This window comes from Oncorhynchus nerka, linkage group LG14 (genome assembly GCF_034236695.1).
Source record: "Oncorhynchus nerka isolate Pitt River linkage group LG14, Oner_Uvic_2.0, whole genome shotgun sequence".
NCBI lineage: Eukaryota > Metazoa > Chordata > Actinopteri > Salmoniformes > Salmonidae > Oncorhynchus > Oncorhynchus nerka.
The window spans coordinates 99,803,382-99,827,328 of record NC_088409.1 but is presented as its reverse complement, the minus strand read 5'-3'; the positions used below and the strand labels follow the sequence as shown (position 1 = coordinate 99,827,328).

Sequence of the window (23,947 nt, the reverse complement as noted above, 5' to 3'; positions counted from 1 at the left end):
GCTAGGTTACCAACACAGGTGCTAGGTTACCAACAGGGAGGTGCTAGGTTACCAACAGGGAAGTGCTAGGTTACCAACAGGGAGGTGCTAGGTTACCAACAGGGAAGTGCTAGGTTACCAACAGGGAGGTGCTAGGTTACCAACAGACAAGTGCTAAGTTACCAACAGACAGGTGCTAGGTTACCAACAGACAGGTGCTAGGTTACCAACAGACAGGTGCTAGGTTACCAACAGACAGGTGCTAGGTTACCAACAGACAGGTGCTAGGTTAACAACAGACAGGTGCTAGGTTACCAACAGACAGGTGCTAGGTTACCAACAGACAGGTGCTAAGGTTACCAACAGACAGGTGCTAGGTTACCAACAGACAGGTGCTAGGTTACCAACAGACAGGTGCTAGGTTACCAACAGACAGGTGCTAGGTTAACAACAGGGAGGTGCTAGGTTACCAACAGGGAGGTGCTAGGTTACCAACACAGGTGCTAGGTTACCAACAGGGAGGTGCTAGTTACCAACAGGGAGATGCTAGGTTACCAACAGGGAGGTGCTAGGTTACCAACACAGGTGCTAGGTTACCAACACAGGTGCTAGGTTAACAACAGGGAGGTGCTAGGTTACCAACAGGGAGGTGCTAGGTTACCAACACAGGTGCTAGGTTACCAACAGGGAGGTGCTAGGTTACCAACAGGGAGGTGCTAGGTTACCAACAGACAGGTGCTAGGTTACCAACAGACAGGTGCTAGGTTACCAACAGACAGGTGCTAGGTTACCAACAGGGAGGTGCTAGGTTACCAACACAGGTGCTAGGTTACCAACAGGGAGGTGCTAGGTTACCAACAGGGAGGTGCTAGGTTACCAACAGACAGGTGCTAGGTTACCAACAGACAGGTGCTAGGTTACCAACAGACAGGTGCTAGGTTACCAACAGGGAGGTGCTAGGTTACCAACAGGGAGGTGCTAGGTTACCAACAGGGAGGTGCTAGGTTACCAACAGGGAGGTGCTAGGTTACCAACACAGGTGCTAGGTTACCAACAGGGAGGTGCTAGGTTACCAACACAGGTGCTAGTGTGTGTGTGTGAGGCCTTACTGTCGTAGGCGTGTGTGTGTGAGTGTGCGTGTGTGTGTGAGGCCTTACTGTCGTAGGCGTGGTGAGTGTGAGTGTGTGTGTGAGTGAGGCCTTACTGTCGTAGGCGTGGTGTGTGTGTGAGTGTGTGTGTGTGTGTTTGTGTGAGTGTGTGAGTGTGAGGCCTTATGGTCGTAGGCGTGGTGTGTGTGAGTGTGTGTGTGTGTGTGTGTGTGTGTGAGAGTGAGGCCTTACTGTCGTAGGAGTGGTGAGTGTGAGTGTGAGTGTGGCCTTACTGTCGTAGGAGTGGTGTGTGTGAGTGTGTGAGTGTGAGGCCTTACGGTCGTAGGCGTGGTGTGTGAGTGTGTGTGTGTGTGTGTGTGTGTGTGTGAGAGTGAGGCCTTACTGTCGTAGGAGTGGTGAGTGTGAGTGTGAGTGTGGCCTTACTGTCGTAGGAGTGGTGAGTGTGAGTGTGAGTGTGTGTGTGTGTGAGAGGACTTACGGTCGTAGGCGTGGTGTGTGTGAGTGTGTGTGTGTGTGTGAGGCCTTACTGTCGAGGAGTGGTGAGTGTGAGTGAGGTACTGTCGTAGGAGTGGTGAGTGTGAGTGAGGCCTTACTATCGTAGGAGTGGTGAGTGTGAGTGAGGCCTTACTGTCGTAGGAGTGGTGTGTGTGAGTGTGTGAGTGTGAGGCCTTACGGTCGTAGGCGTGGTGTGTGTGAGTGTGTGTGTGTGTGTGTGTGTGAGAGTGAGGCCTTACTGTCGTAGGAGTGGTGAGTGTGAGTGTGGCCTTACTGTCGTAGGAGTGGTGAGTGTGAGTGTGTGTGTGTGTGAGAGGACTTACGGTCGTAGGCGTGGTGTGTGTGAGTGTGTGTGTGTGTGTGAGGCCTTACTGTCGTAGGAGTGGTGAGTGTGAGTGAGGCCTTACTGTCATAGGAGTGGTGAGTGTGAGTGAGGCCTTACTATCGTAGGAGTGGTGAGTGTGAGTGTGAGTGAGGCCTTACTGTCGTAGGAGTGGTGAGTGTGTGTGTGTGTGTGTGTGTGTGAGTGTGAGTGTGAGTGAGTGTGAGTGAGTCCTTACTGTCGTAGGAGTGGTGAGGTTTCTTCTTATGAGATGCCGCGTCCAGATCGGTCTCGTTCCATTTACCTTGGTTCTTCGGTCTCTGCATGACTTCATCTGGAGAGAGAATAAAAGCTAACAGTCATATTAACTCATTCAGATTACTGAGAAATATAGGTTCCTGTCTATGTGAGTCAAAGTTATTAACTTCACGTACTAAAGAGTCAATGTGGTGGCACATGGAGTCAATGTAGTGACACATCCTAAAGAGTCAATGTGGTGGCACATGGAGTCAATGTAGTGGCACATGGAGTCAATGTAGTGACACATGGAGTCAATGTAGTGACACATCCTAAAGAGTCAATGTAGTGGCACATGGAGTCAATGTAGGGACACATCCTAAAGAGTCAATGTAGTGGCACATGGAGTCAATGTGGTGGCACATGGAGTCAATGTAGTGGCACATGGAGTCAATGTAGGGACACATGGAGTCAATGTAGTGGCACATGGCGTCCATGTAGGGGCACATGGAGTCAATGTAGTGGCACATGGAGTCAATGTAGTGGCACATGGAGTCAATGTAGTGGCACATGGAGTCAATGTAGTGGCACATGGAGTCAATGTAGTGGCACATCCTAAAGAGTCAATGTAGTGGCACATGGAGTCAAAGTAGTGGCACATGGAGTCAATGTAGTGGCACATACTAAAGAGTCAATGTAGTAGCACATACTAAAGAGTCAATGTTGTGGCACATGGAGTCAATGTAGTGGCACATACTAAAGAGTCAATGTAGTAGCACATACTAAAGAGTCAATGTGGTGGCACATGGAGTCAATGTAGTGGCACATGGAGTCAATGTAGTGGCACATACTAAAGAGTCAATGTTGTGGCACATACTAAAGAGTCAATGTAGTGGCACATCCTAAAGAGTCAATGTAGTGGCACATCCTAAAGAGTCAATGTAGTGGCACATGGAGTCAATGTAGTGGCACATCCTAAAGAGTCACTGTAGTGGCACATGGAGTCAATGTAGTGACACATGGAGTCAATGTAGTGGCACATGGAGTCAATGGCACATGGAGTAGTGGCACATGGAGTCAATGTAGTGGCACATGGAGAGTCACATACTAAAGAGTATGTGGCACATACTAAAGAGTCAATGTAGTGGCACATACTGGAGTGGCACATGGAGTAGTGGCACATGGAGTCAATAGTAGTGTGGCACATACAAAGAGTCAATGTAGTGGCACATGGAGTCAATGAGTGGCACATAAAGAGTAGTGGCACATGGAGTCAATGTAGTGGCACATACTAAAGAGTCAATGTAGTGGCACATGGAGTCTAGTGGCACATGGAGTCATGTATGGCACATACTAAAGGCCAATGTAGTAGCACATACTAAAGAGTCAATGTTGTGGCACATACTAAAGAGTCAATGTAGTGGCACATACTAAAGAGTCAATGTAGTGGCAATATACTAAAGAGTCAATGTAGTGGCACATCCTAAAGAGTCAATGTAGTGGCACATGGAGTCAATGTAGTGGCACATCCTAAAGAGTCAATGTAGTGGCACATGGAGTCAATGTAGTGACACATGGAGTCAATGTAGTGGCACATGGAGTCAATGTAGTGGCACATGGAGTCAATGTAGTGGCACATGGAGTCAATGTAGTGGCACATGGAGTCAATGTAGGGACACATACTAAAGAGTCAATGTAGTAGCACATACTAAAGAGTCAATGTAGTGGCACATACTAAAGAGTCAATGTTGTGGCACATACTAAAGAGTCAATGTAGGGACACATACTAAAGAGTCAATGTAGGGACACATACTAAAGAGTCAATGTAGGGACACATACTAAAGAGTCAATGTAGTGGCACATGGAGTCAATGTAGTGACACATGGAGTCAATGTAGTGGCACATGGAGTCAATGTAGTGGCACATGGAGTCAATGTAGTGGCACATGGAGTCAATGTAGTGGCACATGGAGTCAATGTAGTGGCACATCCTAAAGAGTCAATGTAGTGGCACATGTAGTGGCACATGGAGTCAATGTAGTGGCACATACTAAAGAGTCAATGTAGTAGCACATACTAAAGAGTCAATGTTGTGGCACATGGAGTCAATGTAGTGGCACATACTAAAGAGTCAATGTAGTAGCACATACTAAAGAGTCAATGTGGTGGCACATGGAGTCAATGTAGTGGCACATGGAGTCAATGTAGTGGCACATACTAAAGAGTCAATGTTGTGGCACATACTAAAGAGTCAATGTAGTGGCACATCCTAAAGAGTCAATGTAGTGGCACATCCTAAAGAGTCAATGTAGTGGCACATGGAGTCAATGTAGTGGCACATCCTAAAGAGTCACTGTAGTGGCACATGGAGTCAATGTAGTGACACATGGAGTCAATGTAGTGGCACATGGAGTCAATGTAGTGGCACATGGAGTCAATGTAGTGGCACATGGAGTCAATGTAGTGGCACATGGAGTCAATGTAGGGACACATACTAAAGAGTCAATGTAGTAGCACATACTAAAGAGTCAATGTAGTGGCACATACTAAAGAGTCAATGTAGTGGCACATGGAGTCAATGTAGTGGCACATGGAGTCAATATAGTGGCACATGGAGTCAATGTAGTGGCACATACTAAAGAGTCAATGTAGTGGCACATGGAGTCAATGTAGTGGCACATCCTAAAGAGTCAATGTGGTGGCACATGGAGTCAATGTAGTGGCACATACTAAAGAGTCAATGTAGTGGCACATGGAGTCAATGTAGTGGCACATGGAGTCAATGTAGTGGCACATACTAAAGCGTCAATGTAGTAGCACATACTAAAGAGTCAATGTTGTGGCACATACTAAAGAGTCAATGTAGTGGCACATACTAAAGAGTCAATGTAGTGGCACATACTAAAGAGTCAATGTAGTGGCACATCCTAAAGAGTCAATGTAGTGGCACATGGAGTCAATGTAGTGGCACATCCTAAAGAGTCAATGTAGTGGCACATGGAGTCAATGTAGTGACACATGGAGTCAATGTAGTGGCACATGGAGTCAATGTAGTGGCACATGGAGTCAATGTAGTGGCACATGGAGTCAATGTAGTGGCACATGGAGTCAATGTAGGGACACATACTAAAGAGTCAATGTAGTAGCACATACTAAAGAGTCAATGTAGTGGCACATACTAAAGAGTCAATGTTGTGGCACATACTAAAGAGTCAATGTAGGGACACATACTAAAGAGTCAATGTAGGGACACATACTAAAGAGTCAATGTAGGACACATACTAAAGAGTCAATGTAGGGACACATACTAAAGAGTCAATGTAGGGACACATACTAAAGAGTCAATGTTGTGGCACATACTAAAGAGTCAATGTAGGGGCACATACTAAAGAGTCAATGTAGTGGCACATACTAAAGAGTCAATGTAGGGGCACATGGAGTCAATGTAGGGACACATACTAAAGAGTCAATTTAGGGGCACATACTAAAGAGTCAATGTTGTGGCACATACTAAAGAGTCAATGTAGTGGCACATACTAAAGAGTCAATTTAGGGGCACATACTAAAGAGTCAATGTTGTGGCACATACTAAAGAGTCAATGTAGTGGCACATACTAAAGAGTCAATGTAGTGGCACATACTAAAGAGTCAATGTTGTGGCACATACTAAAGAGTCAATGTTGTGGCACGTAGTAAAGAGTCAATGTTGTGGCACATACTAAAGAGTCAATGTTGTGGCACATACTAAAGAGTCAATTTAGGGGCACATACTAAAGAGTCAATGTTGTGGCACATACTAAAGAGTCAATGTAGGGGCACATACTAAAGAGTCAATGTTGTGGCACATACTAAAACTCAGTGTGTAAAAATGTATACACACCGTATGTAAAGATATACTGTACATATGTATGTATAAATATATACTGTATGTATGTATAAATATATACTGTATGTATGTATGTATAAATATACACTGTATGTATGTATAAATATATACTGTATGTATGTATGTATGTATGTATGTATGTATAAATATACACTGTATGTATAAATATATACTGTATGTATGTATAAATATACACTGTATGTATGTATGTATGTATGTATAAATATATACTGTATGTATAAATATACACTGTATGTATGTATAAATATACACTGTATGTATAACTATATACTGTATGTATGTATGTATGTATGTATAAATATATACTGTATGTATGTATGTATAAATATATACTGTATTGTAAGTCGCTCTGGATAAGAGCGTCTGCTAAATGACTTAAATGTAATGTAAATGTATGTATGTATGTATGTATAAATATATACTGTATGTATGTATGTATAAATATATACTGTATGTATGTATGTATGTATGTATAAATATATACTGTATGTATGTATGTATAAATATATACTGTATGTATAAATATATACTGTATGTATGTATGTATAAATATATACTGTATGTATGTATGTATGTATGTATAAATATATACTGTATGTATGTATGTATAAATATATACTGTATGTATGTATGTATGTATAAATATATACTGTATGTATGTATAAATATATACTGTATGTATGTATGTATAAATATATACTGTATGTATGAATGTATGTATGTATGTATGTATCTATAAATATATACTGTATGTATAAATATATACTGTATGTATGTATGTATAAATATATACTGTATGTATGCATGTATAAATATATACTGTATGTATAAATATATACTGTATGTATAAATATACACTGTGTATGTATGTCTTATATGTACAGTACCAGTCAATAGTTTGGACACACCTGCTCATTCAAGGGTTTTTCTTTATTTTTACTATTTTCTACATTGTAGAATAACAGTGAAGACATCAAACCTATGAAATAACACATATGGAATCATGTAGTAACCAAAAAAAGTGTTAAACAAATTATTCAAAGTAGCCATCCTTTGCCTTGATGACAGCTTTGCACACTATTGGCATCTCAACATTCTCTCAACCAGCTTCATGAGGTTGAATTTCTTTGAAATTCATTTCAATTAACAGGAGCGCCTTGTTAAAAGATAAATTGTGGAATTTCTTTCCTTCTGAATGCGTTTGAGCAAATCAGTTGTGTTGCGACAAGGTAGGGGTGGTATACAGAAGATAGACCTATTTGGTAAAGCACCAAGTACATATTATGGCAAGAACAGCTCAAATAAGCAAAGAGAAACGACAGTCCATCATTACTTTAACACATGAAGGTCAGTCAATCCAGGAAAATGTCAAGATCTTTGAATGTTTCTTCAAGTGCAGTCGCAAGAACCATCAAGCAATGAAACGGTCTCTCATGAGGACCGCCACAGGACAGGAAGACCCAGAGTTACCTCTGCTGCAGAGGATCAGTTCACTAGAGTTACCAGCCTCAGATTGCAGCCCAAATAAATGCTTCACAGAGTTCAAATAAAAGACACATCTCAACATCAACTGTTCAGAGGAGACTGTGTGAATCTAGCCTTCATGGTCGAATTGCTGCAAAGACTCCACTACTAAAGGACACCAACAATAAGAAGACTTGCTTGGGCCAAGAAACACGAGCAATGGACATTAGACCAGTGTAAATCTGTCCTTTAGTCTGATGAGTCCAAATGTAAGATTTTTGGTTCCAACCACTGTGTCTTTGTGAGATGCAGTGTAGTTGAACAGATGATCTCAGAATGTGTGGTTCCCACCGTGAAGCATGGAGGAAGAGGTGTGATGGTGTGGGGGTGCTTTGCTGGTGACACTGTCAGTGATATATTTGGAATTCAATGCATATTTAACCAACATGGCTACCACAGAATTCTGCAGCGATATACCATCTGGTTTGTGCTGAGTGGAATCCCCATTTGTTTTTCAACAGGACAATGACCCAAAACACAACTCCAGGCTGTGTAAGGGCTATTTGACCAAGAAGGAGAGTGATTGAGTGTTGCATCAGATGACCTGGCCTCCACAATCACACGACCTCAACCTAATTGAGATGGTTTGGGATGAGTTGGACCGCAGAGTGAAGGAAAACCAGCCAATAAGTGCTCAGCATATGTGGGAACTCCTTCAAGACTGTTGGAAAAGCATTCCAGGTGAAGCTGGTTGAGAGAATGCCATCAAGGCAAAGGGTGGCTACTTTGAATATTTTTTGTTTTAACACTTTTTTGGTTACTACATGATTCCATATGTGGTATTTCATATTTTTGATGTCTTCACGATTATTCTACAATGTAGAAAATAGTAAAAAAATAAAAATAAAGAAAAACTCTTGAATGAGTAGTTGTGTCCAAACTTTTGACTGGTAACTGAAAATATTAATAAACACAGGAAAATCACATTTGACTGCAAAATACAGTACTACACAGGCCCTTAAATATAGTACTACACAGGCCCTTAAATATAGTACTACACAGGCCCTTAAATACAGTACTGCACAGGCCCTTAAATACAGTACTGCACAGGCCCTTAAATATAGTACTGCACAGGCCCTTAAATATAGTACTACACAGGCCCTTAAATATAGTACTACACAGGCCCTTAAATACAGTACTGCACAGGCCCTTAAATATAGTACTACACAGGCCCTTAAATATAGTACTACACAGGCCCTTAAATATAGTACTACACAGGCCCTTAAATATAGTACTACACAGGCCCTTAAATATAGTACTACACAGGCCCTTAAATATAGTACTACACAGGGCATTCAGAAAGTATTCAGACCTCTTGACTTTTTCCACATTGCTACATTACAGCCTTATTCTAAAATAGATTAACAGGTTTTTTCCGCTCAATCTACACACAATACCCCAATATGACATCACAATACCCCAATATGATATCACAATACCCTTATTCTAAAATAGATTAACAGGTTTTTTCCGCTCAATCTACACACAATACCCCAATATGACATCACAATACCCCAATATGATATCACAATACCCCAATATGATATCACAATACCCCAATATGATATCACAATACCCCAATATGACATCACAATAACCCAATATGACATCACAATACCCCAATATGATATCACAATACCCCAATATGATATCACAATACTCCAATATGATGTCACAATACCCTAATTTAACATCACAATAACCCAATATGACATCACAATAACCCAATATGATATCACAATACTCCAATATGACAAAGAAAAAAACACTAAAACATTGCAAATAAAATTTAAATATGTATTCAGACCCTTTACTCAGTACTTTGTTGAAGCACCTTTGGCAGTTTTGACGCTACAAGCTTGGCACACCTGTATTTGGGGAGTTTCTCCCATTCTTCTCTACAGATCCTCTCAAGCTCTGTCAGGTTGGATGGGGAGCGTCGCTGCACAGCTATTTTCAGGTCTCTCCAGAGATGTTCGATCAGGTTCAAGTCCAGGCTCTGGCTGGGCCACTCAAGGACATTCAGAGACTTGTCCCAAAGCCATTCCTGTGTTGTCTTGTCTGTGTGCTTAGGGTCGTTGTGCTTAGGGTCGCTGGCCACTCTACTATAAAGGCCTGATTGGTGGAGTGCTGCAGAGATGGAAGGGTTGTCCTTCTGGAAGGTTCTCCTATCTCCACAGAGGAACTCTGGAGCTCTGTCCGAGTGACCATCGGGTTCTGGGTCACCTCCCTTACCAAGGCCCTTCTCCCCCGATTGCTCAGTTTGGCCGTGGGGCCACCTCTAGGAAATGTCTTGATGGTTCCAAACTTCTTCCAATTAAGAATGATGGAGACCACTGTGTTCTTGGGGACCTTCAATGCTGCAGATATTTTTTGGTACCCTTCCCCAGATCTGTGCCTCTTCACAATGCTGTCTCAGCATTCCTTCAACCTCATGGCTTGGTTTTTGCTCTGACATGCAATGACAACTGTGGGACCTTATATAGACAGGTGTGTGCCTTTCCAAATCATGTCCAATCAATTGAATTTACCACAGGTTGACTCCAATCAAGTTGTAGAAATATCTCAAGGATGATCCATGGAAACAGGATGCACCTGAACTCAATTTCTAGTCTCATAACTAAGGGTCTTGAATACTCATGTAGATAACATATTTCTGTTTATATATGTTTTATACATTTATACACAAAAAACTGTTTTCGCTTTGTCATTATGGGGTATTGTGATGTCATTATGGGGTATTGTGATGTCATTATGGGGTATTGTGATGTCATTATGGGGTATTGTGATGTCATTATGGGGTATTGTGATGTCATTATGGGGGTATTGTGATGTCATTATGGGGTATTGTGATGTCATTATGGGGGTATTGTGATGTCATTATGGGGTATTGTGATGTCATTATGGGGTATTGTGATGTCATTATGGGGTATTGTGATGTCATTATGGGGTATTGTGTGTAGATTGTTGAGGATTTGTATTTATTAATTAGTTTTAGAATAAGGCTGTAACGTTACAAAATGTGGAAAAAGTCAAGGGGTCTGAATACTTTCCGAAGGCACCGTAGCTACAGTAGGACACTCACCAGATTGGCTGAAAGGCACAAAGTTCCGTGGCAGGGTGCTGGATGCTGCTGGTTGGTTGAACTTGCAAGGGGAGTGGCTTCGGCCCAGTCGTGGGGATGTCCGACCCATCGTAGCAGAGTCATACGGGGATAGCAGATTGGAGTGTGAGGGCTGTACCCTCCCCCGATGTGATTGATCGCAGCCAGGAGCAGGGGAAGGAGGGGAGTGGTTTGAATCAATATAGCTGATTGAGCCTCGCGGGCTGCGGTCATAGGTCATTCGGCGAGACGGAGAAGGAGACGCACGACGCTGGGTACGAGGCGATTGGTTGGGAGGGGTCAGCTGACCGTAGGAGGAGGGCATCACCTTACTGCTGGAGAACATGGAATCCAGGTTGGAGCTGGGGGAGTAGGGGAGAGAGCTGGTGCTAGAGGAGTAGGGGAGGGTAGAGCTGGAGATGGGGGAGTAGGGGAGAGAGCTGGAGCTGGGGGAGTAGGGGAGAGAGCTGGAGCTGGGGGAGTAGGGGAGGGTAGAGCTAGAGGAGTAGGGGAGGGTAGAGCTGGAGGAGTAGGGGAGAGAGCTGGAGCTGGGGGAGTAAGGGAGGGTAGAGATGGGGGAGTAGGGGAGAGAGCTGGAGCCTCCTCCTGTCTGTCTCTCTGAGGTTGAGGGCTGGGGCATTTCTCTGGGGATCACAGCATCAGATGTAGTCTGTAGGGAGTCTGTAGGGAGACGAGGAGGAGAACATACACAGAGCATTGTTACTGAGCTCTGGGTCGGAATAGCTGAGCTGTGTGCGTGCGTGTGTGTGTGTGTGTACCTGAGAAACAGACTGTGTGCTGGGGGAGACCTCCTGCAACAGAGAGGAAAACTCTCTGGATAACGCATCAGCCTGGGCCAGAGACGCATTCAGGTCCTCGTCCATCGTCTGGACTACATGGTCACACACACACACACACACACACACACACACACACACACACACACACACACACACACACACACACATTAGGAGAAGCAACTACTGCTATAAATCATCAGATAAAGATCCTACTACAGGATGTTAAACTGACCCAGATATATTTTAAGTGTCTATCTACTGAATAGAATACTTGGACCCAGAGAGGACTTTATCTAACAGAGTCAGATGACCTGTTATAGAGGAGGTTCAGGTCAGGATAAACTCCTGATCCTACTACAGCTGTTATGTTATTTATCTACTGACCCAGAGTCAGATGGGGTCATTTATCTACTGACCCAGAGTCAGATGGGGTCCTTTATCTACTGACCCAGAGTCAGATGAAGCCCTTTATCTACTGACCCAGAGTCAGATGAAGCCCTTTATCTACTGACCCAGAGTCAGATGAAGCCCTTTATCTACTGACCCAGAGTCAGATGAAGCCCTTTATCTACTGACCCAGAGTCAGATGAAGCCCTTTATCTACTGACCCAGAGTCAGATGAAGCCCTTTATCTACTGACCCAGAGTCAGATGAAGCCCTTTATCTACTGACCCAGAGTCAGATGAAGCAGATTTATCTACTGACCCAGAGTTATCTACTGACCCAGAGTCAGATGAGGCTCCTGACCCAGAGTTTATCTACTGACCCAGAGTCAGATGAAGCCCTTTATCTACTGACCCAGAGTCAGATGAAGCCCTTTATCTACTGACCCAGAGTCAGATGAGGCCCTTTATCTACTGACCCAGAGTCAGATGAAGCCCTTTATCTACTGACCCAGAGTCAAATGAGGCCCTTTATCTACTGACCCAGAGTCAGATGAAGCCCTTTATCTAGTCAGATGAACTCATGGGTACCATTTATATATCTATGCATGTAGGTTGAAAAGAAGTTGCTAACTAGCGTTAGCTCAATGACTGGAAGTCTAAGGTAAATGCTAGCATGTCATTGTACTAACGCAAGTTAGTTTCGCGAGCCAACGCTATCAAAATCCCGAAGTAATCCCTCCATGATGTTGTACTCACATAGTGTGTTACTGCCATAGCTAAACACAGTGGATCTCCCTTTAAAAGTTGTGTCGTACCGCAGCGCAGCTTGCTGGCTGTCGCAGAATTCTACGGCGCGTTATTTAAGTGTCAGCCATTGTTGCCATTAATGCTAGTTAGACCACCAGAGGGCATCTTTGAGAAGCATTTGACTGTTATTAAATATTGACTGTACTAGAGAAAACATTTTTTGTTGTTGTAAGAACATTGTATATGGGATGGATTTTCAGAAATGTAGCTTAATTTGATTAATGTTATGATGTTTCTCTTCCAAGAAAAACAAAAAATAGAGAGAAGAATATTTCTCTGTACAATGTGACCGATCAGGAGTAGACTACGAGTGACGACGAGTGAAGAACAAAATAATCCTAACATTTCCCCCCCAAAATCGGATTGATTTATCAAGACCAGTCTCCATGCTATGTCATTCAGGGATATTTATTCCCACAGTAATTCGTTATGGATCCATTCCATTAATATATATTTAAAGTCCCTAAACTTCGGCAAGAGTCTATTGTCCTGCTGATAGTGGAAATAAAACATCTGGATTTTGAATGATTATTAACGGAAAGCATAAAGATGTTGATGAATAAATACTGTACAGTATATGCGTTATCCGACATGTTGCGGTTGCATGAGGTTTTATCGTTAGAAAGTGTCAAATGTAGAGTCCTTGATACATTGCAAATTGGGCGGGGCTTCTTTTCCACACCTACATTAGCCGAGCGATTAGACTATCATTTTATAACGGTTAGAGAGTCTATTAGTCCTTCAGTAGGTTATAACAATCTATGCCTTCGGGGAATGTTTAAAAATAAAAAAATTATGGATGGAGTTAGAATTTTGGCTGTCAGAAGTATTACAAAATCAACGAAATGTCAGCCTTTTAATGCTTTATTATCCAAATGTTTAAAGTGCGCGTGGGCGACAGAGAGAATGCACTTGACTATGTTTAATATTAGGAGGAGCTGAACATTGCGTGTCAATTCATAAACCATGTGCCATGGAATCGGTTCATCGAAAATCTCTTCCCAACTATTTTGCAATCTATATGTCACAGCTGTCATTTTTTTGGTCCTTAAATGAAACTGGTATATATTTTTATTTATCACAATTTTCTTTAATTAACAAATGTTGGTCTTTAATGCAGGGCCAACAGACACGTCCCTTACCTTTTCCCCCTTCCACGTGCCCTTTCCATTTTTACGGTAAATCTGCAATTAGTTGGTTGTAATTTTGGGTAGAGCAGACATTTCCATATGTCTGTGTTAGCTGCATGTGTGACATAACTCCACCAGTCCTATTTATGATATCACTTACAAAGATTATACCTTTTTTAAAACTTTTTTTCCCAAATCTATTGTTTTTTTTATTTTATCGATGAGTATATTTGAGTTTAACCACAATATTTGTTGTATTATTTGTTCTGTCTTTTCTGGTGGATTAAACACCAACTTTCTATGGTTTGTTTTAAAAATAGCGATATTGGAGATCATTTATTTTTCAAATAACCGAAAGTGAACGGTTGTAATGTGAATAAAGGGAAAAAGCCAATTCTACTTATCTGCTAGAGAACCAGTTCAGATTTAAGTAGAACTTGTCAGACACCTTTATCATTTAATCATTTCTGCCCTCCGAATTCATTATCATTATATAAATAGGCCCTTTTAAGTTTGTCTGGCTTGCCATTACAAATGAAATGTCACGCCCTGCCCATAGAGAGCCCTCGGGGTTCTCTATGGTGTAATAGGTCAGGGCGTGACTAGTTTGTTTTCTCTTCTAGTTATTATAGTTCTATGTTGGTGCGTGTGTGTGTGTGTGTGTATGGTTCCCAATTGGAGGCAGCTGATCATCGTTGCCTATAATTGGGGATCATACTTCCGGTGTCATTTCTCCCACCTGCGATGTGGGATATTGTTTTGTTTCGTGTTAGTGACCATGTGCGCTACGTATTTGCACGTTCGTTATATCTTTGTTGTTTTTGGAAGCTTCGCTATTAATAAAATGTGGAACTCTACTTACGCTGCGCCGTGGTCCACTTATTTATGCAACGATCGTGACATAAAATTGAATATTTTTTGGCTCATATAATTTAAAAACAGGTCGCTAGGTGCAGGGAAGGCAATAAGAAAATAGGTCAACTGGGAAATGACTAGAGTTAATCAGGGTGATTTTTCCGCAAATAGACAGGCAGTTTCCTTTCCATGGTAGCAAGATCTTATATATTTTTACTAACTTTCTATTAAAATGTATTGGAGTGAGATCATTTCTTTCTTTTGGGATTTGTATACAGAGTATGTCCACATCCCCGTCAGACCATTTTATTGGTAAACTACATGGTAATGTAAAAGTTATATTTTTTTAGTGATCAAATACATAATATAGTTTAAAAAAAAATTTAAAATCAAACTTGCCACAGGCATCTGATTATTTATTATGAAAATTAAGAATGCATTTGACTGTTTTTAATATTAGGGCTTTCAGGAGGAATGACAAACTGCGTGTCAATTCATAAACCACGTGATACATCGAAAATCTCTTCCCATTTGTATGGCGCAGCTGTCCGTTTTACACACAGATATTCCATTCGTGCCACAGATTAGACTCCCGATAGATCAGAGTTCTAACTCACCCTTGTGATAGTGCGGTGCAATGACAGAATGCCAGCATCTGCCACTAACTGCCACTAACGGTCACGGCATAAACTCAACACCTTTAAAAGAAGAACCAGTGTATGTCCCCATGGGTGGTGTTAAGGGTGATCTGGTACTCACACATGTTACTACCATATACTGTAGTAGCTAGAAACACGGCCATGCATCTCTATGACTGGGGTTAACATCTTAAAACGAAAATGGCAAATGCCTAAATAAAAAAACGTAAATGCCTAAATAGACGTGTAATTACATGTGATTCTGACATGCAAAAACGTGGTATATTTGGAAAGAAGACATCTGGGTGATTATGAGGAAATGATCAGAAGATAGATAGGAGTTACATAGTTCAGAATACACAAGATCAAACACACACAAAATAACACATCAGATGGCTTCCACAGCATGTGAACACTATCAGGAATAAAAATGGGATTGATAGACTTAACTAGAAAGGGGAAGATATTTTAGTAAGTCGTGTCAGGTGTGGTCACGGGACATTTCAAAGTGTCCCTGTTTTTGCCAACTGGATGTGCCTAAAAAGTATTGTTCACTATAAAAACTAAAACTCGTACAACACCAACAGCTCTCAAACATTGTAGTGGTGTCGGGGGACATACAGGGCATATCGTTTAGCCGAGGCATATCCAATGTATCGACATCAAAACTATGAAATACCACATATGGAATCATGTAGTAACCAAAAAAAGTGTTAAACAAATTATTCAAAGTAGCCATCCTTGGCCTTGATTACAGCTTTGCACACTCTTGGCATTCTCTCAACCAGCTTCACGAGGAATGCTTTTCCAACAGTCTTGAAGGAGTTCCCACATATGCTGAGCACTTGTTGCCTGATTTTCCTTCACTCTGCGGTCCAACTCATCCCAAACCATCTCCATTAGGTTGAGGTCAGGTGATTGTGGAAGCCAGGTCATCTGAAGCAGCACTCCATCACTCTCTTTGGTCAAATAGCCCTTTCACAGCCTTGAGGTGTGTTTTGGGTCATTGTCCTTTTGAAAAACAAATGATAGTCCCACTAAGGGAAAACCGGATGGGATGGTGTATCGCTGCAGAATGCTGTGGTAGCCACGTTGGTTAAGTGTGCCTTGAATTCTAAATAAATTACTGACAGTGTCACCAGCAAAGCACCCCCATACCATCACACCTCCTCCTCCATGCTTCACGGTGGGAACCACAGATTTGGAGATCATCCGTTCACCTACTCTGCATCTCACAAAGACACGGCGGTTGGAACCAAAAATCTGAAATCAGACCAAAGGACAGATTTCCACCGGTCTAATGTCCATTGCTCGTGTTTCTTGGCCAAAGCAAGTCTCTTCTTCTTATTGGTGTCCTTTAGTAGTGGTTTCTTTGCAGCAATTCGACCATGAAGGCCTGATTCACGCAGTCTCCTCTGAACAGTTGATGTTGAGATGTGTCTGTTACTTGAACTCTGAAGCATTTATTTGGGCTGCAATCTGAGGCTGGCAACTCTAATGAACTTATCCTCTGCAGCAGAAGTAACTCTGGGTCTTTCTTTCCTGTGGCGGTCCTCATGAGAGACAGTTTCATCACAGCGCTTGTTGTTTTTTGCGACTGCACTTGAAGAAATGTTCAAAGTTCTTGAAATGTTCCGCATTGACTGACCTTCATGTGTTAAAGTAATGATGGACTGTCGTTTCTCTTTGCTTATTTGAGCTGTTCTTGCCGTAATATGGACTTGGTCTTTTACCAAATAGGGCTATCTTCTCAAATATAAACATATATGTTGATTTGTTTAACACCTGTTTTGGTTAATACATGATTCCATATGTGTTATTTCATAAGTGGTACTGTGCATTAAAAAATATATATATATATATATAGAACATCTTATCAAACTCAAACTCCGTTACACCCCGTGTCCTTCACTAAAAAAGGTACAACAAAATAAATAAAGCTGAACTATTTACAAAATGGCGTTGGTGTTTGTTTTCCATCCCAGGTATAGACGATTAGATATCACGTTCACCATAGCTTGTGCATGTCGTGATAGTCTTTGAAGCAAGTCTCTCTCTGACCAGGAAACAAAAAGAGAACTGACATTTCAGACAGAAGATCATTTTCCACTTTTTCCACCTGTGTGTTGTTGTTGTTGTTGTAGTAATACTTGCAGTTTTCCCTTTAGTCTTTTGGCATGTGTGTTGGATAGTGGCGTTCACCTTGAGTGGGGAGGGGAGGGGGGGTCTTGTGATGGTTGCGAGGTTGCTTTTGGATCCCAAATTCAGCCATTTCCAACACCAGTTGCTCTCTGAAGGCCAACTGGGAGAGAAGGGTTTGACCTCTTGCTTTGGCCATCGGTTTGTGGAGAATGAAAACACAAAGTGGTACCACTTCCTGGTCTTGTGGAAGACCTGGTAGTAGCCTATCAGAGCATCAGATCGGTCGACACCCCCCATGCTGGCATTGTAGTCCTTCACAGAAACAGGAATGGGGACGTTCTTCCTCACCCGTGCCCCATTGGCATTTTTCACCCTCCTTGAGACATGGTTGTTAATGAATGCCTTATGCTGTGTGGTGAGCGTGGTTCCTCCCCTAGTGTCCTTCCAATTCACAAACACCAGCTTGTTAGTCCTGATCCAACGTATGGTCCCCATCTCCGTTGTCTTTGTCATGTCGTTTACCTTGGTCTTGGTGAAACCGGTTCTGTTAGGAGGAATGGTCCCCCTCTCCTCTGTCTTTGTCTTGGTGAAACCGGTTCTGTTAGGAGGAATGGTCCCCATCTCCGTTGTCTTTGTCATGTCGTTTACCTTGGTCTTGGGGAAACCGGTTCTGTTAGGAGGAATGGTCCCCCTCTCCTCTGTCATGTCATTTACCTTGGTCTTGGGGAAACCGGTTCTGTTAGGAGGAATGGTCCCCATCTCCTCTGTCATGTCATTTACCTTGGTCTTGGGGAAACCGGTTCTGTTAGGAGGAATGGTCCCCATCTCCGTTGTCTTTGTCATGTCATTTACCTTGGTCTTGGGGAAACCGGTTCTGTTAGGAGGAATGGTCCCCCTCTCCTCTGTCTTTGTCATGTCATTTACCTTGGTCTTGGGGAAACCGGTTCTGTTAGGAGGAATGGTCCCCCTCTCCGTTGTCTTTGTCATGTCGTTTACCTTGGTCTTGGTGAAACCGGTTCTGTCAGGAGGAATGGTCCCCCTCTCCTCTGTCTTTGTCTTGGTGAAACCGGTTCTGTTAGGAGGAATGGTCCCCCTCTCCGTTGTCTTTGTCATGTCATTTACCTTGGTCTTGGTGAAACCGGTTCTGTTAGGAGGAATGGTCCCCATCTCCTCTGTCTTTGTCACATTGTTTACCTTGGTCTTGGGGAAACCGGTTCTGTTAGGAGGAATGGTCCCCATCTCCTCTGTCTTTGTCACATTGTTTACCTTGGTCGGTTCTGTTAGGAGGAATGGTCCCCATCTCCTCTGTCTTTGTCACATTGTTTACCTTGGTCTTGGGGAAACCGGTTCTGTTAGGAGGAATGGTCCCCATCTCCGTTGTCTTTGTCATGTCGTTTACCTTGGTCTTGGGGAAACCGGTTCTGTTAGGAGGAATGGTCCCCCTCTCCTCTGTCTTTGTCACATTGTTTACCTTGGTCTTGGTGAAACCGGTTCTGTTAGGAGGAATGGTCCCCATATCCGTTGTCTTTGTCATGTCATTTACCTTGGTCTTGGTGAAACCGGTTCTGTTAGGAGGAATGGTCCCCATCTCCTCTGTCATGTCATTTACCTTGGTCTTGGTGAAACCGGTTCTGTTAGGAGGAATGGTCCCCATCTCCGTTGTCTTTGTCATGTCATTTACCTTGGTCTTGGGGAAACCGGTTCTGTTAGGAGGAATGGTCCCCATCTCCTCTGTCTTTGTCACATTGTTTACCTTGGTCTTGGGGAAACCGGTTCTGTTAGGAGGAATGGTCCCCCTCTCCTCTGTCTTTGTCACATTGTTTACCTTGGTCTTGGGGAAACCGGTTCTGTTAGGAGGAATGGTCCCCATCTCCTCTGTCTTTGTCACATTGTTTACCTTGGTCTTGGTGAAACCGGTTCTGTTAGGAGGAATGGTCCCCATATCCGTTGTCTTTGTCATGTCATTTACCTTGGTCTTGGTGAAACCGGTTCTGTTAGGAGGAATGGTCCCCATATCCGTTGTCTTTGTCATGTCATTTACCTTGGTCTTGGTGAAACTGGTTCTGTTAGGAGGAATGGTCCCCATCTCCTCTGTCTTTGTCTTGGGGAAACCGGTTCTGTTAGGAGGAATGGTCCCCATCTCCTCTGTCTTTGTCATGTCATTTACCTTGGTCTTGGGGAAACCGGTTCTGTTAGGAGGAATGGTCCCCATCTCCTCTGTCTTTGTCATGTCATTTACCTTGGTCTTGGGGAAACCGGTTCTGTTAGGAGGAATGGTCCCCATCTCCTCTGTCTTTGTCACATTGTTTACCTTGGTCTTGGGGAAACCGGTTCTGTTAGGAGGAATGGTCCCCATCTCCTCTGTCTTTGTCTTGGGGAAACCGGTTCTGTTAGGAGGAATGGTCCCCATCTCCTCTGTCTTTGTCACATTGTTTACCTTGGTCTTGGTGAAACCGGTTCTGTTAGGAGGAATGGTCCCCCTCTCCTCTGTCTTTGTCACATTGTTTACCTTGGTCTTGGGGAAACCGGTTCTGTTAGGAGGAATGGTCCCCATCTCCTCTGTCTTTGTCATGTCGTTTACCTTGGTCTTGGTGAAACCGGTTCTGTTAGGAGGAATGGTCCCCATCTCCTCAGTCATGTCATTTACCTTGGTCTTGGTGAAACCGGTTCTGTTAGGAGGAATGGTCCCCATCTCCTCTGTCTTTGTCTTGGGGAAACCGGTTCTGTTAGGAGGAATGGTCCCCCTCTCCTCTGTCTTTGTCATGTCGTTTACCTTGGTCTTGGTGAAACCGGTTCTGTTAGGAGGAATGGTCCCCCTCTCCTCTGTCTTTGTCATGTCGTTTACCTTGGTCTTGGTGAAACCGGTTCTGTTAGGAGGAATGGTCCCCCTCTCCTCTGTCTTTGTCATGTCGTTTACCTTGGTCTTGGTGAAACCGGTTCTGTTAGGAGGAATGGTCCCCCTCTCCTCTGTCTTTGTCATGTCGTTTACCTTGGTCTTGGTGAAACCGGTTCTGTTAGGAGGAATGGTCCCCCTCTCCTCTGTCTTTGTCATGTCGTTTACCTTGGTCTTGGTGAAACCGGTTCTGTTAGGAGGAATGGTCCCCATCTCCGTTGTCTTTGTCACATTGTTTACCTTGGTCTTGGGGAAACCGGTTCTGTTAGGAGGAATGGTCCCCATCTCCTCTGTCTTTGTCATGTCGTTTACCTTGGTCTTGGGGAAACCGGTTCTGTTAGGAGGAATGGTCCCCATCTCCTCTGTCTTTGTCACATTGTATACCTTGGTCTTGGGGAAACCGGTTCTGTTAGGAGGAATGGTCCCCATCTCCGTTGTCTTTGTCATGTCGTTTACCTTGGTCTTGGGGAAACCGGTTCTGTTAGGAGGAATGGTCCCCCTCTCCTCTGTCTTTGTCACATTGTTTACCTTGGTCTTGGTGAAACCGGTTCTGTTAGGAGGAATGGTCCCCATATCCGTTGTCTTTGTCATGTCATTTACCTTGGTCTTGGTGAAACCGGTTCTGTTAGGAGGAATGGTCCCCATCTCCTCTGTCATGTCATTTACCTTGGTCTTGGTGAAACCGGTTCTGTTAGGAGGAATGGTCCCCATCTCCGTTGTCTTTGTCATGTCATTTACCTTGGTCTTGGGGAAACCGGTTCTGTTAGGAGGAATGGTCCCCATCTCCTCTGTCTTTGTCACATTGTTTACCTTGGTCTTGGGGAAACCGGTTCTGTTAGGAGGAATGGTCCCCCTCTCCTCTGTCTTTGTCACATTGTTTACCTTGGTCTTGGTGAAACCGGTTCTGTTAGGAGGAATGGTCCCCATCTCCGTTGTCTTTGTCATGTCATTTACCTTGGTCTTGGGGAAACCGGTTCTTTTAGGAGGAATGGTCCCCCTCTCCTCTGTCTTTGTCACATTGTTTACCTTGGTCTTGGGGAAACCGGTTCTGTTAGGAGGAATGGTCCCCCTCTCCTCTGTCATGTCATTTACCTTGGTCTTGGTGAAACCGGTTCTGTTAGGAGGAATGGTCCCCATCTCCTCTGTCTTTGTCACATTGTTTACCTTGGTCTTGGGGAAACCGGTTCTGTTAGGAGGAATGGTCCCCCTCTCCTCTGTCTTTGTCACATTGTTTACCTTGGTCTTGGGGAAACCGGTTCTGTCAGGAGGAATGGTCCCCCTCTCCTCTGTCTTTGTCATGTCATTTACCTTGGTCTTGGTGAAACCGGTTCTGTTAGGAGGAATGGTCCCCCTCTCCTCTGTCTTTGTCACATTGTTTACCTTGGTCTTGGGGAAACCGGTTCTGTTAGGAGGAATGGTCCCCATCTCCTCTGTCTTTGTCTTGGGGAAACCGGTTCTGTTAGGAGGAATGGTGCCTCAAGCCCTTATTTTATTTTTCAAGAGGTCTATGAAAAGTGGATGTAGAGCCATCAGACGGGGTGATTGACATAGCAGTGGGGGGGGTAAAGACCTGACAAGCGGGGGCACTTGCTCAGGAGGGGTGAAGACCTTGACCAGCGGGGGTGCTTGCTAAGGAGGGGTAAAGACCTTGACCAGGGGGGGCGCTTGCTAAGGAGGGGTAAAGACCTTGACCAGCGGGGGCTTGCTAAGGAGGGGAAAGACCTTGACCAGCGGGGGCGCTTGCTAAGGAGGGGTAAAGGTAAAGACCTTGACCAGCGGGGGCTTGCTAAGGAGGGGAAAGACCTTGACCAGCGGGGGGCTTGCTAAGGAGGGGAAAGACCTTGACCAGCGGGGGCTTGCTAAGGAGGGGAAAGACCTTGACCAGCGGTGGGGCTTGCTAAGGAGAGGAAAGACCTTGACCAGCGGGGGGCTTGCTAAGGAGGGGTAAAGACCTTGACCAGCGGGGGGCTTGCTAAGGAGGGGAAAGACCTTGACCAGCGGGGGGCTTGCTAAGGAGAGGAAAGACCTTGACCAGCGGGGGCTTGCTAAGGAGGGGTAAAGACCTTGACCAGCTGGGGGGCTTGCTAAGGAGGGAGAAGACCTTGACCAGCAGGGGGGTGCTTGCTAAGGAGGGGTAAAGACCTTGACCAGCTGGGGGGCTTGCTAAGGAGGGGTAAAGACCTTGACCAGCTGGGGGGCTTGCTAAGGAGGGGAGGAGACCTTGACCAGCGGGGGTGCTTACTAAGGAGGGGTAAAGACCTTGACCAGCTGGGGGGCTTGCTAAGGAGTGGTAAAGACCTTGACCAGCTGGGGGGCTTGCTAAGGAGGGGTGAAGACCTTGACCAGCTGGGGGGCTTGCTAAGGAGGGGAGAAGTCCTTGACCAGCAGGGGGCTTGCTAAGGAGTGGTAAAGACCTTGACCAGCTGGGGGGCTTGCTAAGGAGGGGTGAAGACCTTGACCAGCGGGGGCTTGCTAAGGAGGGGAGAAGACCTTGACCAGCGGGGGGGTGCTTGCTAAGGAGGGGTAAAGACCTTGACCAGCTGGGGGCTTGCTAAGGAGGGGTGAAGACCTTGACCAGCGGGGGGCTTGCTAAGGAGGGGTAAAGACCTTGACCAGCTGGGGGGGCTTGCTAAGGAGGGGAGAAGACCTTGACCAGCAGGGGGCTTGCTAAGGAGTGGTAAAGACCTTGACCAGCTGGGGGCTTGCTAAGGAGGGGTGAAGACCTTGACCAGCTGGGGGCTTGCTAAGGAGGGGAGAAGACCTTGACCAGCGGGGGGCTTGCTAAGGAGTGGTAAAGACCTTGACCAGCTGGGGGGGCTTGCTAAGGAGGGGTGAAGACCTTGACCAGCGGGGGCTTGCTAAGGAGGGGTGAAGACCTTGACCAGCGGGGGGGGGTGCTTGCTAAGGAGGGGTAAAGACCTTGACCAGCTGGGGGCTTGCTAAGGAGGGGAGAAGACCTTGACCAGCGAGGGGCTTGCTAAGGAGGGGTGAAGACCTTGACCAGCTGGGGGGCTTGCTAAGGAGGGGAGAAGACCTTGACCAGCGGGGGCTTGCTAAGGAGTGGTAAAGACCTTGACCAGCTGGGGGGCTTGCTAAGGAGGGGTGAAGACCTTGACCAGCGGGGGGCTTGCTAAGGAGGGGTGAAGACCTTGACCAGCGGGGGGGGTGCTTGCTAAGGAGGGGTAAAGACCTTGACCAGCTGGGGGGCTTGCTAAGGAGGGGAGAAGACCTTGACCAGCGAGGGGCTTGCTAAGGAGGGGTGAAGACCTTGACCAGCTGGGGGGCTTGCTAAGGAGGGGTGAAGACCTTGACCAGCGGGGGGCTTGCTAAGGAGGGGTGAAGACCTTGACCGGGGGGGGCGCTTGCTAAGGCGGGGTAAAGACCTTGACCAGCGGGGGGGTGCTTGCTAAGGAGGGGTGAAGACCTTGACCAGCGGGGGCGCTTGCTAAAGAGGGGAAAGACCTTGACCAGCGGGGGGGCTTGCTAAGGAGGGGTAAAGACCTTGACCAGCGGGGGGGCTTGCTAAGGAGGGGTGGCTCCCAAAAGGCATCATCCAAATCCTCTGCATCCTCCTGTGGTGAATAAAATAAAGAGATATACTGTTATAAAGACACACGGAAT

At 44.8% G+C, this 23,947-nt stretch overlaps 1 protein-coding gene across 5 annotated transcripts in view; it reads right to left on the bottom strand.

Annotated features, from left to right (window-relative positions):
- Window positions 1-23,947, bottom strand: part of ppp1r13l (protein phosphatase 1, regulatory subunit 13 like) — a 75,566-nt gene that overhangs the window by 14,644 nt on the left and 36,975 nt on the right. For 2 of the 5 annotated variants that reach the window (XM_065000612.1, XM_065000613.1), the window contains exons 3-5: window positions 11,455-11,567; window positions 10,658-11,345; window positions 2,144-2,239 (exon numbers count right to left, since the gene is read on the bottom strand). In XM_065000612.1, coding sequence (XP_064856684.1) covers window positions 2,144-2,239; window positions 10,658-11,345; window positions 11,455-11,567 — 897 coding nt within the window. Of the gene's footprint in view, window positions 1-2,143; window positions 2,240-10,657; window positions 11,346-11,454; window positions 11,568-12,617; window positions 13,153-23,947 lie in introns of those variants that run through there. The other 3 variants (XM_065000615.1, XM_065000616.1, XM_065000614.1) reach the window with 2 other exon arrangements.